The 16,232-nt window shown below is 42.1% G+C and overlaps 1 protein-coding gene across 1 annotated transcript; it reads right to left on the reverse strand.

Annotated features, from left to right (window-relative positions):
* Nucleotides 1-437: 437 nt before the first annotated feature.
* On the reverse strand, nucleotides 438-16,032 carry RNF169 (ring finger protein 169). Its single transcript, XM_075592767.1, has 6 exons — nucleotides 15,574-16,032; nucleotides 13,202-13,351; nucleotides 9,495-9,607; nucleotides 8,266-8,368; nucleotides 1,333-5,133; nucleotides 438-710 (listed from the first exon to the last, which is right to left on the reverse strand). Exons 1-5 carry the CDS (start codon nucleotides 15,610-15,612, stop codon nucleotides 3,970-3,972), a joined length of 1,569 nt encoding a protein of 522 aa, XP_075448882.1. The 5' UTR covers nucleotides 15,613-16,032; the 3' UTR covers nucleotides 438-710; nucleotides 1,333-3,969.
* Nucleotides 16,033-16,232: the final 200 nt, after the last annotated feature.

The following is a 16,232-nucleotide window of genomic DNA, read 5'->3' on the forward strand; positions in this document are numbered from 1 at the left end:
TTTATCAAATCTCTAGCATCGGATACAAAGAAGGCATGCAGAAATTTACACTACATTATCATTGTATGAAACAAGATGCAGTTACCCATCTTGCAAAGAGTTCCCATTATAAATTAATCTTCCAATGTGTTTTTTTTTTTTAATACTTGTCCAATTTTTGAAGCATGAACCATCCAAGGTTTACCAATGTAACCTCCATTAGTTCACTTTGGTTCTTGTGCGGGATATACCTACAACACACAAAACCAAACAATGGTTTCCCAAATATTTTTTTTTACACACCAAAAACCAATAGAAGTTCTGGTAAAACTAACCCAAGTGAAAGTACACACTTAAAGAGGTTCATATTTGGCAGTCAACAAGCAACATACACATGATTGAAATACTGTTCTAATATTGCAATATTTTATAGATTATTCTGATTAAAACAAAAGTGGCATGTTGTCATCAGTTTATTTTAAAGCAATGATCCTCTCAAAAATATTGAGCTTGACTTGTAATTTGGGATGCAGCCTTCTCCAATCAAAACGGATTTGCTTCTTTAAAAAAAAAAAAAACCCCAGACTCCTGAAGATGAAAGCATCAGTCTTCTCCTTTTTGTCCAGCTCCTGCAGTGCTCATAGTAGTCCCTGGCTAACCTTTTTAACCCATGCGTGGAACCCTTTTTGGGAGGGGTTAAGTATCTTGGGGTGGAAAGTGGCATAAAAAAGCTGAAAAACAAGTGTTAAAAAAAATAAATAAACATAAATCTGTAGTTTCAAAAAGATACCAAGAAACCCCAAAACATCACTGTGCAGTCCTTTAATAGCTTCACGACTACACTTTCAGTAATGGAGACTATATTTTGGTACGGTCTACAGAACACAGTGTAAAGAATCCCGCAATCATACACAGTTGCTCTTTAGTTTGAGGGGAAAATATTGGCCTTTCACTCACCAGTTTCTTATTTTGATTAATGGTATAGCTATTCTAGTATTATTTTATTTTGCCTTGCTCAAATGGAACAGAGGCTTAATCTGTATAAAATCTTCCCATGCCATTGCATGAAAGGGTTAGCAGTAGAGACGTGCAAATGTTTGTCAGATCTGGAACCACCACAGAGCGGCTGGTTTTTAGTCCATGGATTCAAACTTTATATTACTATTATTAATTTTTTTTTTTTTTTAACCCCCCCACCATCCAATCCACAGACTCCGCTGGTAGATTTTAAGAATCCAATCCACGTATTTATTTATACTGCAGCATAAATATATCTAATAGCCCTTGTGTTGGGTCTGTATCTGCATACAAATGCCTTTAACTAGAGATGGGTGAACATGTCAAAATCCATACCGCGAAATTTCATGAGTTTTCCATTGAAAATCCATTCCACAGTGTAAAAAATCCATCGGCGGGCGGATTGTTCCAGTTTCAAGCCGTGCGGATCAAAAACAGCCAGTGGATACAATCTGCTGGTGGATTTTACCAATCCAAGACATTTATTTCTAACAGACTGTTTGTTGCACTAAATACTTCGACATTTTGATAGGGTGTATTTCAGCAAGTCAGTCAGAAACTGATGTACAGGTGGCTCAGTGCATATACTATACAAAGACATTCAGCGTGTATACCCCGATTGGCACAACAGTTTTTCTCCGGGATGTGAAGTCCAATAACCAAGCAACATCTATTTACATGGAGCAGGAGAGATACCTGGACTGCTTTGAAGTAATGAACAAAAAGATTCTTTTGTGCAAAAAGCAGCCTCACAGGCATTACATGCGCAAAGGCTTAGTGGTTGTTTTTGCACATAAACCAGTTGCTTTTAACAGATTACCTTGTAGTAAAGACTACAATTTTGCAAATGTAAGTAAAATTTCTGGGGGAAAATATAATGCTCTCTTTGAAAGCTGGCCCCAGACATTTAAGTAATAACCTACTCACTGCATTAAATCTCAGTACTACCAAAATATATACAGGTAGTCATCGCTATCCAATGTTTCAGTTTACAACAAATGGCATATCCAACGCTTTACAATGCAACCCTATGGGCCGTTTTTCGATGCCGGAATGCGTTATCCGAGGCTCACAGGCACGGATTAACACGGGACTCACTTTACAACAGTTTCACTATCCAACACTACTTCCAGAATGGATTCCGTTGGATAACCGAGGACTGCCCGTATCGAGGTTTTGTGCCATATTAGCAAAAATCAGTGTGTGTGAGAGGGGTCAGACAGTCCTTAATGAACTACTCTGCTGCTCGAAAATTAAGCATCAACTCTCGCCATGGCAGAGTAGTGATGCACTTCTCTGAAGTAACAGGCATTAACATTTTCAGACAGGGATCACAGGTAGATCTGTTGCAAGCAGACATCTTCCTCAACAGATTGAAACACAAGGTTAAACATGCAAGTTTAGACTTTTTTTTTTGATTGGTCATTCGAGGCATGAAACCTAGCAACTTACCAAAGATATCCACACTGTATAGTTAACATATCTAGATATCCTTTTATTATTGCAATGAGGCGGTACAGAGTAAAATGCTTCTCGTGATTTAAGTAATTCATGAAAAGCTGTGAACGACACACAAATTATCTAGTCTCCCTAGTTTTAAACAGTAGGAGGCTAAGTGTAAAGGACATTGCTCATGCCAGTATTTCATAATCTTTGTTTCTGCATTTGCACTGTACATCATTTTACACTTTATTAAAATTAGGTGAACAATCTTTGATAGATTAGTAACCTGTACATTTTCACTTAAGGCAATTCTAGGATTGAAAAATATTACCATTTAGGTATTTGACACACGAGCAAAGATTCTTACACAGTAGAATTACAATCAAGGCCTTCCTTCTCCAACAATACTGGATCCTAATGTGGCTTTAAGCTGCCACCATACCATCAGAATGCCCAAGTTAGGAAATTCGTTTCTGCCGATTTCAACATACAAGAGAATGGAATGTTCTATCTTAAAGACATAACCAATGGATTACCGAGGCATGTATATTCCCATTATCCCTGCGGAGTTATCACCCACTGTAAAATAAAATAAATTAAAAACAAGTTGTCTGCTATTTTGTACCACATCAAAAGCCACCGTGCATTCATATTCCAAATGTTGAGTCAAATGCTAATGGGGATTTCAGATGAATACTGAATGTAGTTACACAATAAGAGGAAAACAGAGGAAGTGGTTAAGAGTGCAGTTTCCATTTATTTATAAAAGCCGATTTTTTTTTTCCTTCCAATTTTGGCATTATTAGAGAACATTCTTAGCAAAATATATGATCCAAAACTCAGCGTTTTAACACTGAAGTAGTGGCATCTAACATTTAAAACCATCAGTGCCAGTGTTGCTGGAAGAACATTGCAATGGACTCGCCAGCATTTATATGGCCAACCCTAAAGACCTCATAATTAGGGAAACATTCTTCTAGTAGAGTTGCTTGGAGGGAAACCTGGAACACCTGCTCCCAGCCTGGCTGTGATGTTCGTATGCATAAATACTGCATAGTAATGTATAGAGCCCTTGCTTTGTAAGAGGCTAAGATAGAGCTATTACATGGATTACAGTAAGTTGTAGGAAAGATCAGAGCAGAGCAGTGACCTGATGAGAACAAGTGACATCATTTAGCGGAATACTGCTACCAGAGAGACAATGTAAACAACCTCCAGAGCCAACTTTGTATACAGGCAACTGTACGATACATTATCACTAATTATAGTGATAATATGCTCCTTCCGAACCAAATAACCGCTACCTTCAACCATCCTGCTTACATAAAAGCAGTCCTGTTCTACCACAACTAGATATTAAATACTGTAATACCAAATGTCTCAAGTCCAAGGAGAGAATTGAAAAAAAAAATTAAATAAATAAAAAGTGGAGGGGGGGGGGGGGGGTGGGGGTGGGGAGAACATTGTTCTTCTTATAGGTCATTTGGATAATTTTCTTTGTCCCTCTAGAAAAGGCAAAATGATCAAGTGCTAGTTTGCACCGGCAGTGCTTTTTGAGCGTAAGGGGTATTCGTCCCTGCTCCCCTTACACCGATTCACCGTCCGGCTTTCTTTGTCAAACGATCGTTGAAGTTTTAGTGCGAGCTTCTTGTCCTCCTCCTCCTGTTTCAGTCTCTTCTCTGTCTCCCTCCAAAACCGTTCAAAGCCGTGTGTGCAGCTGTCCCCACAGGCAGCTTTTAACCTCTTAAGAGATCCATTCTGTTCTAAGTGCTTGGTTTTGCATCGCCTCTTCTGGCCTCGGCGTTGAGGAAACTCTGGACTGATGTTTTTGGCAGCTGCAAAGCATGTGCCGTTTTGCATATTAATTGGTTGGCAATTGTTTTTGTGTGGTCGTTTCAATGCTGGTTTGATAGTTGCTCCCAAGCTGTTACATTGGGACACAGACTTAACCTTAGAGGACAGCCGGGCTGTTACTCTAACCTTGGTGCCGATATGTGAATCACCTAGACAAGAATTGGGATTCACATTGAGCATGGGTTCTGTAGCTCCACTGTCCTCTGAGAGCTTGCCTGAGCCCAGGAGGAAATCATTCCCTGGAAAGGCTTGACTCTTATCAGAATTACTTTCTAAGATAGCTTCCTTGCTGGAAGAGGGTACATATTCTAGATTCCGAAGCACTGTATCTGCGCTACGTAGCCTAGTTTTAAGACCTACCAGTTCCTTGCTTGATGACACATGATTGCTTTGGGTGGGAGAATCTTCGACCTCAACAGAAGATGTCAAGGTTCCTTTAGATACAGTCCTCTTCATCTGCCGCTCTTTGAAGACTTGCTCCCATTTCTTTAAGATCATGGGGCTGGCCTCGTATGTGGTTGGCTTCTGCAGGCTCTGTCTCAGGTTCCTTGGGGTTGACTTTATGATAATTGGGCTTAGGACCCTCCCATCAGGAAGTCTCTTGGGTGGTGTGCAGGGGGAGCAGACAATCGGCTTGAAGTGGTTCAGCTCCTCAGAGATGCTATCGTTACTCTCAGGACTGATGGATCTCTCTGGCTTGTGTAGAGGTGTAAAGGAGGTCAGAGAGCTCACGGTGAGACGCTTTTCCGAGGTGAGCACCGGGGCAGAGAAAGAGCGGCTGTTTTCTGTAGACAACAGAACGCCAACAATGCCAGTAGATGTACAACCTCCCGATGAAACCTGCAAAACAAAGTTCTTAATTATTTAAAGAAAGAACAAGCTGGATGTCTCAGTTACATAAGGTGTGAAGAACACATCTGTAGTATCTTAGACTTCTATTAAATTAAGCGGTGTCTTGGCTATATGCCGCTTTTTTTTTTAATGAATAACTGAGAAACCGTTTACGTTTATATTTTATTTTTTTTTTAAACGCAAAGTCCCTTTTAGTAGACAAAATAAATCATTTAAACACAATGTATTTGCCACCTTTAAATAAATGGAATGAATGAAGCCTTGAGCGAAGATTTGGCTGCTTTGGTTTCTTTGTAAATAAATCCTTCGCCTCCATACCAACAAGGACTCTGATTTGACAATAGTTCTCAAATTCAATCTACATTTTATCTGTCCCAGGGTAATAAAGTGAAGGGAGGGGAAAAGAGGCAGTGGAGCTTTGCCTAAATTTGAAATTAAAATCACATTTCCTTTTCTTCTAACTTGTGGGTATGTATAGAACGTCTCCCCTTTGAAAGAAAACAGGAAGCAGACACTGTATTATCCTTTCTATAGGTATACTTTCTTTATAGCATCAGCTTAGTCCAACAAAAACAAAAAATAAAATACCCCTCAAGTGATTGCAGAACAACCCCCTTCCCCCCAATTACATTTCAGGCTAGGCAATTGTTGTGCGCGGCCATGACTAGATAAGTAGAAAAGGACACAATGCGCACATTTCCGTTTTATCTTAGGTTGCGCGTAATCACTCAACTTTGTGGGTGTACAAAGAAAAAAAGCCCCCAAGAATCTCCTGAAACCACCACCTGAAAGAACTTCCGTCCCAAAAACAGCAGCAGCCAAGTACACAACACCCACTTGATCGTTTAGTGTAGGTATGAACGCCAATGTCCCCTAAATCCAGGATCTGCCAGATACTCGTCACGATTCTTACTAGTGCGTCCTGACCAGCTTCAGCAGAGGAGCCAGATAATGCAATGCTGTATCACCAAGGAAGATTGCTTTCTTTATTCATGTTTCGCACAAAGAACAACCTCACGACTCTAAATGCCGCTGCTCTGTGTAAATGCCTTTAAAAGGTACACTCAATAGGACATACTTTGAAAGTTTGCTTCATGCGATATTCTTAAAAGCAGAATTTTTTTTTATTTGGTATATTTTTCATCAGTGAGCAGGGTAAAATATGGGGCGTTAGACATACAATACTGTACAGTATTGTGAAAAAAAATCTTGCAAAATAAAAATATGCGTTGGGGGGACGGTACTGCTCCTTCAAGTCACTTAGCATCCAAAAGTATCAATTGTGTCATTTGAATTTGCCAGATTTGGACGAACGTAAGGCAGACTTGGTTAGGATGAAATGCAGACTTTTTCAAACTGCGCTATGCATGTAAATATTAGCATGGCACCTTAAATGGCAGATACTGCAGCTCGCCAAATCTAGCAGATTTTCGAGAGAAAAAACAAAAAAAAAGGCCTGAAACGTAAGCATTTTGTCTGACGTTCTCCCTACTAGTTCAAAGGGGCGGGGGTTAGTGCATGGCTCTCTTACCAAAGTTAGAGTCTATGACATGAGGAGATTTCAGATTTATCCTGCTCACTGCCTTAAAGCTGCAGTTCAGTTAATATCCTGCATGTGGTTTTTTTAATAAATCAGTTCTGTTTTAAAAAAAAAAAACAACTTTTAAAGACCAATTTTCTTGTATTCTATTTTAACAGCCATTTGCTAAGGCACTGCCCCTTCATGTCCTGTCACAAGCCCTGGCACACCCCTTTGTCAGCCCTGCCCTCCCTCTAGCACATGTCAGTGCAAGATTGCTCATGAATATTCATAAGCTTCCACTGACAGACAAGCAGAATATAAACAGATCCCTTCACTAATTACCGCTTTCCCTCAGCCTCTGCGCGCCTCCGCACTGCTGCAGTCCTATGGACGCAGCCTTAGAATGATGTTACTGGTTTTTCTATTACACAAAAACACATAAGTGGCCAAGAGAGGTCACTAAAAGTCCCTAATGATTGCACTCATTCCATAGTCCAACATCCAAAAGTACCAGTGAATTAACTGGTACCAAGAATATGGTGGTAAATATGTAAACCAACTGGGAGAATAACCACAAAATGTAATCTATAACTAGACAACAATAACAACTTTAATACATATTAAAACAAGACGAAATGCATAAAATTACAACTAATATACAAAAACTACAAAGATCCCCTATTGTGTAATAGTTTCCCTTTGCGCCATCTTTATTTACTCCTTGTGAGGTGAGCAAGGTGTTTCTTTGTGTTTCCAATTGGTTTTTCTATTAGCATGAATGAACCACAGAAACCTGTGATGGATTTTACACACTGGAAGATGTATATCAGAATCGACCATCTGTAGCTCTAAAAACTCCAAATGCATTCAGAATCCGTTTAAGTTTCCATTTTTAATTGGGTCTCATTAAAATTGGTTTATAAACTTTACATCCAAAACATAATAGAGGCTACTAATGCCTCCAAACCAGAAAGATTGAAATACGTTTCCCTAAAATTCTGCTCTAAATACTTCTACAATGGCACGTGTGAAAAAAAAACCAAACCGCTTCAAAGCACTGATTTATATTAGAGGCTGAAGTTTCTTTTGCATTTTGTAGGATAATCCAGATTTTTGATGCAGTAACCTTCTGACATTTGTAGCACCAATTTGTCCACGTTTGTACGGACAAATTAGATAGGCACTCCACTGACTGCAAAAAAATAAAATGCAAGTAATAATTCCTGAACAGGGCATTACTGGCCAATAATGCCCTGGCTGTAAGGGCTGAAGGCCCGAGGTGAAGCAGAGAGTTCAACGTTTATCAAAATACCATGAACCTTTTTTTTGCATAAATCCAGTGGAGTGCCTATCTATTCTTAAATACAAAATAAGTGAACATTTGCGCTGCTCACTTTGCCTCCCCTGAAACATTTCTGTCATCCTCCTTCAGTTTCAAGTCACTGCTCATTGTGTAAATCAGTGTCTCTGGCATTTGGATGAAAGGAGGGATTTCACCTCTTTTTTCCCCTGACTAATGGACTACAGCTTCTAAGGGTTCTCCCATATTTCCTGTACCAATTCACACAGAAACACCTCCATTTCTTGTGCTGTTGTACCTTGGCTTTGGGAATCTGTGTCGCTCTCCTCCTGCTCTGTGGCAAGCCATCAGCCACTGTATCGTTGCAGCTCTGACTCCGCTCTGCCTTGGAATGAGTGGTCCTACAAGATCATACACAAGCAGGACACATTGCTTTACGTCACCACACAGACCACACAAAATGATGCAATAAGTATGGAATAAAATATTGTTGGTGCCAATTGTAATGGTGCCGGCAGATTTGATATGTGCCATCAGTGCTAAAGGTAACAGTATAACTTAATACCTCCAATCTATATCCAACTTGTTAAAGTCTCAACAACTTTTCAACTAATATCAATTAATGACGGGGTATGTCACAATGTCATTAGTAGGAAAATGGGTATAGGCAGCCTATGTTAAATACAAATACATTGACTGGCTCAGTATGACAGCACTTGGCAGGTCCACTTCAGTTCTATACAGCTACGTACAAAAATATACATAGAGGTTTATTTACACAGCGCCACCAATGCACACAGTGCTTTTCATAATACTCAGTCCAGGAAGGTAAATAAAGGGAATAAAGGAGTCCCAGAGTTTACAATGCAAATGGGATAGGAGACTATCAGCAAGTGCAGTATGGAACACTTTTGAGGGTACAATTAAGTGCATCAGGAATGTGGAGAGTAGCCACGGGTCTAACCTACCCAAATGTTTTGCCGAGGTGAGATTTCCGACAGGACTGTAAGATGGTGAAGGATTTTGACTATTGAATGGTGGGTGGAGTGTGGGTGTGTAGCAGAAGGGGCGGGTGGGTGTGTGTGATGGAAGCTCAATCAACGAGCCACAAGTGCTGAAGCACAGATATCTTTAAAACCTGACTTGTTGGTGGCCCTTGAGGCCTAGAGTTGGCAACTCCTGAACTATATGCACTTTACATACTTTGTCATCTGTTATTGTGCTAATTTGGGTGTTTCAATCTGGAGGGCTTTTACACAATAAAAGAGCGTAGGCAAAGAGCTCATAAAGTACAAGTCAAGAAGATACTGCACAATAAGCATCTATTACATTGAAATGATCAACGTGTTGCATGGCTTAGTGCTATGTATTCATTACACTACAGTATATGTGGCTAAATGGGACTGCAGTAATAAAATGTCATGCACCATACCCGGCTTTTAACTATGTTTAACACCCGTTACCCACCGACTTCCACCTATGCCACTACAAGCAGAATGTGGGCAGTACGTGTAACGCGTCCCTTACCATGTCAGTGAGGTCAGGGAGTTACAGTTGTTCTTTGAAACAAAAGCAGAGCGGTGAAGGGTCCTTCCTAGGTAGGGTTCTTCATTTTCAGAGTCTGAGAGGCGCTGTGGGTGCTGTAGAGAAAATTGAATTAAATGGGAAGTCCTAAAGCATGAAAAGAAAACTGAGTTTTAAACCACTTGGTGTAGTAGAGCTTTATATGAAAGATCTAGAATCCCTTAAAAAGGTGGATTTTCATTTATTTGCTACTGGTGGGGGGGGGGGGGTATGAGAGAGACTAGGCAAGTTTTATTTTCCTCAGGTCCAATGTAATTTAAATTTGGCAGTGTAATTGACTTCAATAAGATGAAAGAAAAAGTTTGGATCAACAATACCTGTATATACAACAGTTAAAGCTGCAGTTCAGTCAATATCTTGCATGTGTGTTTTTTTTAATAAATCAGTTCTGTAGTAAGAAAAAATACTTTTAGCATTTTCTGTTTTTAAAAAAACAACTTTGAAAGACCAATTTTCTTGTATTCTATTTTAACAGCCATTTGCTAAGGCACTGCCCCTTCATGTCCTGTCACAAGCCCTGGCACACCCCTTTGTCAGCCCTGCCCTCCCTCTAGCACTTGTCAGTGCAGGATTGCTTATGAATATTCATGAGCTTCCACTGCCAGTCAAGCAGATTATAAACAAATGCCAGCTTTTAATAAAGTCACCAAATTTCGACCTATCAATACATGGAAAACGAATTGACCCGCAGCTATACTGTTCTTTAGCTAATTAGAGATTGCACACATAAAACTATTAAAGTAAAAAAATAAATGTAAAAAAAAAAAAAAGACTGAACTGCAGCTTTAAGTCTAACAATTCAGTAAAGACATAAATATATTTCAAAGCATTTGGTTACTGCAGAAACAGTAAAGATTTTTTCTTTTAAGCCATCACCTACATTTTACCAATAGTATTAAGCAGGTCACTGACAATAGGCCACTTTGGTTTTAGGAGGGCCAGCGCCTTTAAGTCAAAATAAAGGGCATCTAGAGCAGTGACTCCCAACAGAACAACCCCCCCCCCCACAAAAATAACACGCAGTAGCGGAATTCATGCAGTATAGCGAGTTCTTGAGCCCATGTGGGGACTGTGCACTTAGTAAGGTCCCAAACTGCACCCAAGTGTGCAGGGTATAACTCAATTACAGTAGCTTCCAACATCGCTTCCCACAATGAATTGCATCCACAGCATTCAAAGCATTGTGGGGTGTGATTTTGCACGTTCCCGCTGTGAGTGATAGCTATACCCCCATGCTGCCTGCACACACAGAAGTGCAGTTTGGGGCCTTATTAAGTGCGTGTTCTCCCACGAGCTCGGGACAGCATACTGCCTGGGATCTGTCACACAGTTCATGTTAGCAACAGCCTGGTGATTTGGCAAGAAGAATGATTAACTAGGGGTTTGCAGAGCAAATATTTTCTATTAGGGGGTGCATGACGTAGAAGAGGTTGGGAACCCCGACCTAGAGCAACAAAAAACTAAGTGTGCCACCATTAGCCAATCAAAACAAATCTTTTAGGGTAAGTGTGTAATAATTATGAATTTCAGAAAACATACCAATACAAACTGGCTTCCTTACAGGTTTTAATCCTTCTTATTAATGGGCACAGAGCATACAGAGAATAATTTTAGAACAAGTCCCTGCTTCCCAAGAACTAGTACAATTAGCTTGTGCCTGAACTGAGCAAAAACAAAAAAGTAACCCAAGCTCAGGAATAACTACTAATCTCATAGGTGCTACTTATGTGAGATAGATATAGATATATATAGTGTTAATACAGATGTAACAGGCGTTAATGCTTTTGCTAGCGCACGGTAGCGGGACAACGCGGCAGCAGACACCATTGTGGCCATACACAAAAAAGGGACGGACCAACGCGTTCCTCCACCTAACGATGCATGCAATAACGCCGGCTACATCTGTAATGTGTCAAGCCGGCAACTTTAAGAAGCCAAACAAAAACAATCAGTAGGGGGAGACACGGCTTGTAGAAAATGACAGAGATAAATGCACTCGGATAGCAAGCTCTTCGGGGCAGGGATTTCCTGTGGTCTTCTTTTAGGCAAGAAGCATGAATTGTATTATAATGCAATATATTGCCTTTGTAAAATGGGGAGTACATGGCTATCGCTAAACTTTACAGCTCCCCAATGATGTACCTGGTAACAAATGACGTACCTGAGGTCTTTATGAATTACCAGGTACATCATGGGCACTCCCTCGTTTCTACCAACGGAGCGGCAAGGAAGCAATAGAAAGAAAAAGCAACATATTGGAATTTGTAAACTGAAAGGAAGTGGCAGAGAGAGACTGAAAACACATTAAAAGGGACAGACTATCCCGTGCAAGAGGCATAAGGAGACTGAAGAGACAGAAAGAACGAGGTACAGAATGAGTAACTTGAGTTATGAGTGAGTGGAGAGATCTGGAAACTGAGTGACGAAGTACCTGATTGCGCCTGTATCATTGGCAATTGCTGTCAGAGTGAAAGTGAATGAATTAAGAAAGTGATAGCAAATCAGAGAAATAAGCGTCAACTACAGTGTTGGGTATGCGAGGTATAAAAAGAAAATGTTATTAGTACAATATATTTGTACACATATGGCTTACCATACACACACTTACTATAAGAAAAATGCTGGGAAGCACTGGTGTAACTAGCAGAACAGAAAACCTTGCTTTGGGCCACATGGTACAGTACTTATCGGTATGAAGGTATAATAGTCATGAAGCTTTAATAGTCATGATCCAAGGTGCTATACGTTCATTGCAGGTTGTTCTACCCTCTGAAGGGGCCCAAAGTGAACTAATATCAGTGGCATGTTCAATGGCTTCAATATACATGATTGACAGTTTTTCTAGAAAAATCAGAATTTGAAGTAATTTTTGAGACATTTACGGTCTGTTTAATAACCAGAGGCAGAAATATTTTCAATCTTAACATAATCTCAGCGTAAACTGTTGTACATTTTGTTTTAAATGTATTTTAACTGGTGTACATGCAGGGCGATTGTTCAAAGCATTTCCTTTTTTCATAGTTTACATAATGGCAGCATAATTGGCCTAAGGAGATAGAACACTGGTTACCAGATTACATTGGAACACACCCAGCTAAACTGCAAGCAGACACCTTGCTACACAAGATATACTAAGTGACAAATTAACTTTGGGAAGATGAAATCTCTTAAGAAGCTGATCGGCAAGTTCTTTAAGAATGTATTTTTGCCCCTTCTTGGGAATGCCCTTTCATGGACCAGCATGGGTGGAGCTCATAGATTGTGTAGTGTGACAGAACGCACTCGTTTCAAAGGTGCTGCACGCCATCATTTTCTCTATGCAGAATTATCGCGCTTGGCCTATTAAAAGGTAAGGAGAGCACTCTGTTTGACGGAGCACAAGGGGCAGTCATCTCCTGTTCCCTGATCTTCCAACACGAGGTGTGCTAAAACCCATGTGCTAAACGGAGACTGGACAAGTGCAGTTCCCAGTTTCACTGCATACTCCCCATATCTCCTAATTGCAAAGATACTCACTAGGCCACTTACTATTGAAGAGCGCTGCTGCTGCTTTCGTGTATTTAGCGACATCTGAAACTACACTTGCGAGGTCGTAAAACCAGGGAAGGAGGAAATAAAAGCCTTGGCCAGAAAGGGCCTGAACTACTCACTCCCAACGGGTTCAGTTTCAGAGCCATCGAATCATCTTTCCTCAGCTGCTCCTCCATTTTTCTTTTCCCCTCTTCAGCGTCTTCTCGCAGCAGCTTTTGAGTCAGATCCTCACACTCCTTCTCATCCTCCTGTCCCTTTTCATCGTTTTTCTAGAAATTTACAGAGAGAAAAAAAAAAAAAAAGGGAAAATAAAATATACTTAGGCGTGTTTAGGAAGCTTATCCAGAACAATAAAAGACTCTGCAAGCAAACAGACAGATAGGGACAAGCTGACAAACACTTTATATACAGTGTTTGCATAGGCTTCTTGGAGAAAGAACCTACTGCCCTATGGTGTATCTCGATGTCAAGCTGTTTGTTCCTTGTCATCATTTACCCCACTGTACATTGCTGCGTACATGTTGCATTATAAAGAAATGACAAGTGCAAAAATTCGAGCCGACCGTTTGAACTGGTTCGAAGGCATTGACCTCACCAGAGTTACTCCTACATTTACTTCTCATTTACAAACCGCTGGTCACAGAGCTTTGATTTTCCCATTGTCCGTCTTAACATACAGTAAATGTACTTTTGTCATAAAAATGGTATTATCCTCCCATCCCCAAATTGAACTGAAAGATTATAATCCAACATTTTTCATTTGAAAGCAGGTACAGTACTGGAATAGTGACATACATCCTGATACACACACACACTGCATGTGTATAAGTAAATATGAAATTGCAGTGGGAAGGACATATCACAAGAAGAAATGACAATCACTAGACAAAGATTGCACTCAACTGTATTCCAAGGCAGATCAAATGACCAAAACAACGACCAAAAGTAGGATGGGAGGGATGACATTAGGACATTTGTTGGAGCAAGTGGAGAAGAGAGGCTTGCTACCACAGTACTGGGAAGAATCAGTGGGGAGGCTTCATCCAGCAGTGGGGAGACGTAGTGCGTATGCATACACGCGCGCGCTTCTCCAGAGGTATGCAGGCATGTAGTGCGTACGCACACGCTTCTCCAGAGGTATGCAAGCATGTAGTGCGTACACACACGCTTCTCCAGAGGTATGCAAGCATGTAGTGCGTATGCATACACGCGCGCGCTTCTCCAGAGGTATGCAGGCATGTAGTGCATATGCACACGCTTCTCCAGAGGTATGCAAGCATGTAGTGCGTACACACACGCTTCTCCAGAGGTATGCAAGCATGTAGTGCGTACACACACGCTTCTCCAGGAGGTATGCAAGCATGTAGTGCGTACACACACGCTTCTCCAGGAGGTATGCGAGCATGTAGTGCGTACACACACGCTTCTCCAGGAGGTATGCAAGCATGTAGTGCGTACACACACGCTTCTCCAGAGGTATGCGAGCATGTAGTGCGTACACACACGCTTCTCCAGAGGTATGCGAGCATTTAGTGCGTACACACACGCTTCTCCAGAGGTATGCGAGCATGTAGTGCGTATACACACGCGCGCTTCTCCAGAGGTATGCAAGCATGTAGTGCGTATACACACGCTTCTCCAGAGGTATGCAAGCATGTAGTGCGTACACACAGGCTTCTCCAGGAGGTATGCAAGCATGTAGTGCGTATACACACACTTCTCCAGAGGTATGTAAGCATGTAGTGCGTACACACACGCTTCTCCAGAGGTATGCAAGCATGTAGTGCGTATACACACACACTTCTCCAGAGGTATGCAAGCATGTAGTGCGTATACACACGCGCGCTTCTCCAGAGGTATGCAAGCATGTAGTGCGTATACACACACTTCTCCAGGAGGTATGCAAGCATGTAGTGCGTATACACACGCTTCTCCAGGAGGTATGCAAGCATGTAGTGCGTATACACACGCTTCTCCAGAGGTATGCAAGCATGTAGTGCGTATACACACGCTTCTCCAGAGGTATGCAAGCATGTAGTGCGTATACACACGCTTCTCCAGGAGGTATGCAAGCATGTAGTGCGTATACACACGCTTCTCCAGAGGTATGCAAGCATGTAGTGCGTATACACACGCTTCTCCAGAGGTATGCAAGCATGTAGTGCGTATACACACACTTCTCCAGAGGTATGCAAGCATGTAGTGCGTATACACACGCTTCTCCAGGAGGTATGCAAGCTGTACTATATAGGGAGTGCACACCATCCCCTTGTAGATCCATTGCTGGATGAAGGCCGCAGCGATCCTCCAGGTGTTGCGGTTACACACACTAGTTTAGAGACATGCATGCATGTGACACACACAGATGTAAATGGCATGTTGTGCAGACGCCGGGTTTAGTAATTGTCGGTCCCTGGAGGAGGATATCCCTGAATGAATGAGATATAGAGATAGATATAATGGCTGTGTGAGGGTCCGGCACACACATTACCTCGGCAGCCCCTCTGTGCAGCCTCCGGGCCCGGGACATGTCCAGGCTGCTGCCCCCGGACTGAGCTCCAGATCCCCGGCTGCGTCATGTGGCCCGAGACATCCCCACCGAGGCCCCGGTCACTCTCCCGCCCCGGACACTGCCCCACTGAGGCCCGGGGCTCCGGACACTGCCCCACCGAGGCCCGGGGCTCCGGACACTGCCCCACCGAGGCCCGGGGCTCCGGACACTGCCCCACTGAGGCCCCGGACACACTGCCGCTCTGGACACTGCCCCACCGAGGCCCCGGACACTCCCGCTCCGGACACTGCCCCACCGAGACCCGGACACAGGGCGATAAAAAATCCGCGCGTTTTAAATGATGAAAGACGTTATAACCGAGCGGGAGACAGTGGGCAGGCACTGAGGGAGGAGGAGGGGTCCCGGGCCGGATATCCGCCCACCCCTGTGTGACGCAGTTACAGGAGGCGGAGGGGATAATATGCAGTGTCCCCACTCACCCACCCTACAACAAGAAATCAAAGAAAAGACAACTGTCTAGTCTATAGGGTATATGTAGGTACACACACACACTCTCTCACTCTCTCACTCTCTCACTCTCTCACTCTCTCACTCTCTCACTCTCTCACTCTCTCACATATTTGCATCTTGCCAGGAAA

Source organism: Ascaphus truei, chromosome 3, assembly GCF_040206685.1.
Source record: "Ascaphus truei isolate aAscTru1 chromosome 3, aAscTru1.hap1, whole genome shotgun sequence".
NCBI classification, from domain to species: Eukaryota; Metazoa; Chordata; class Amphibia; order Anura; family Ascaphidae; genus Ascaphus; species Ascaphus truei.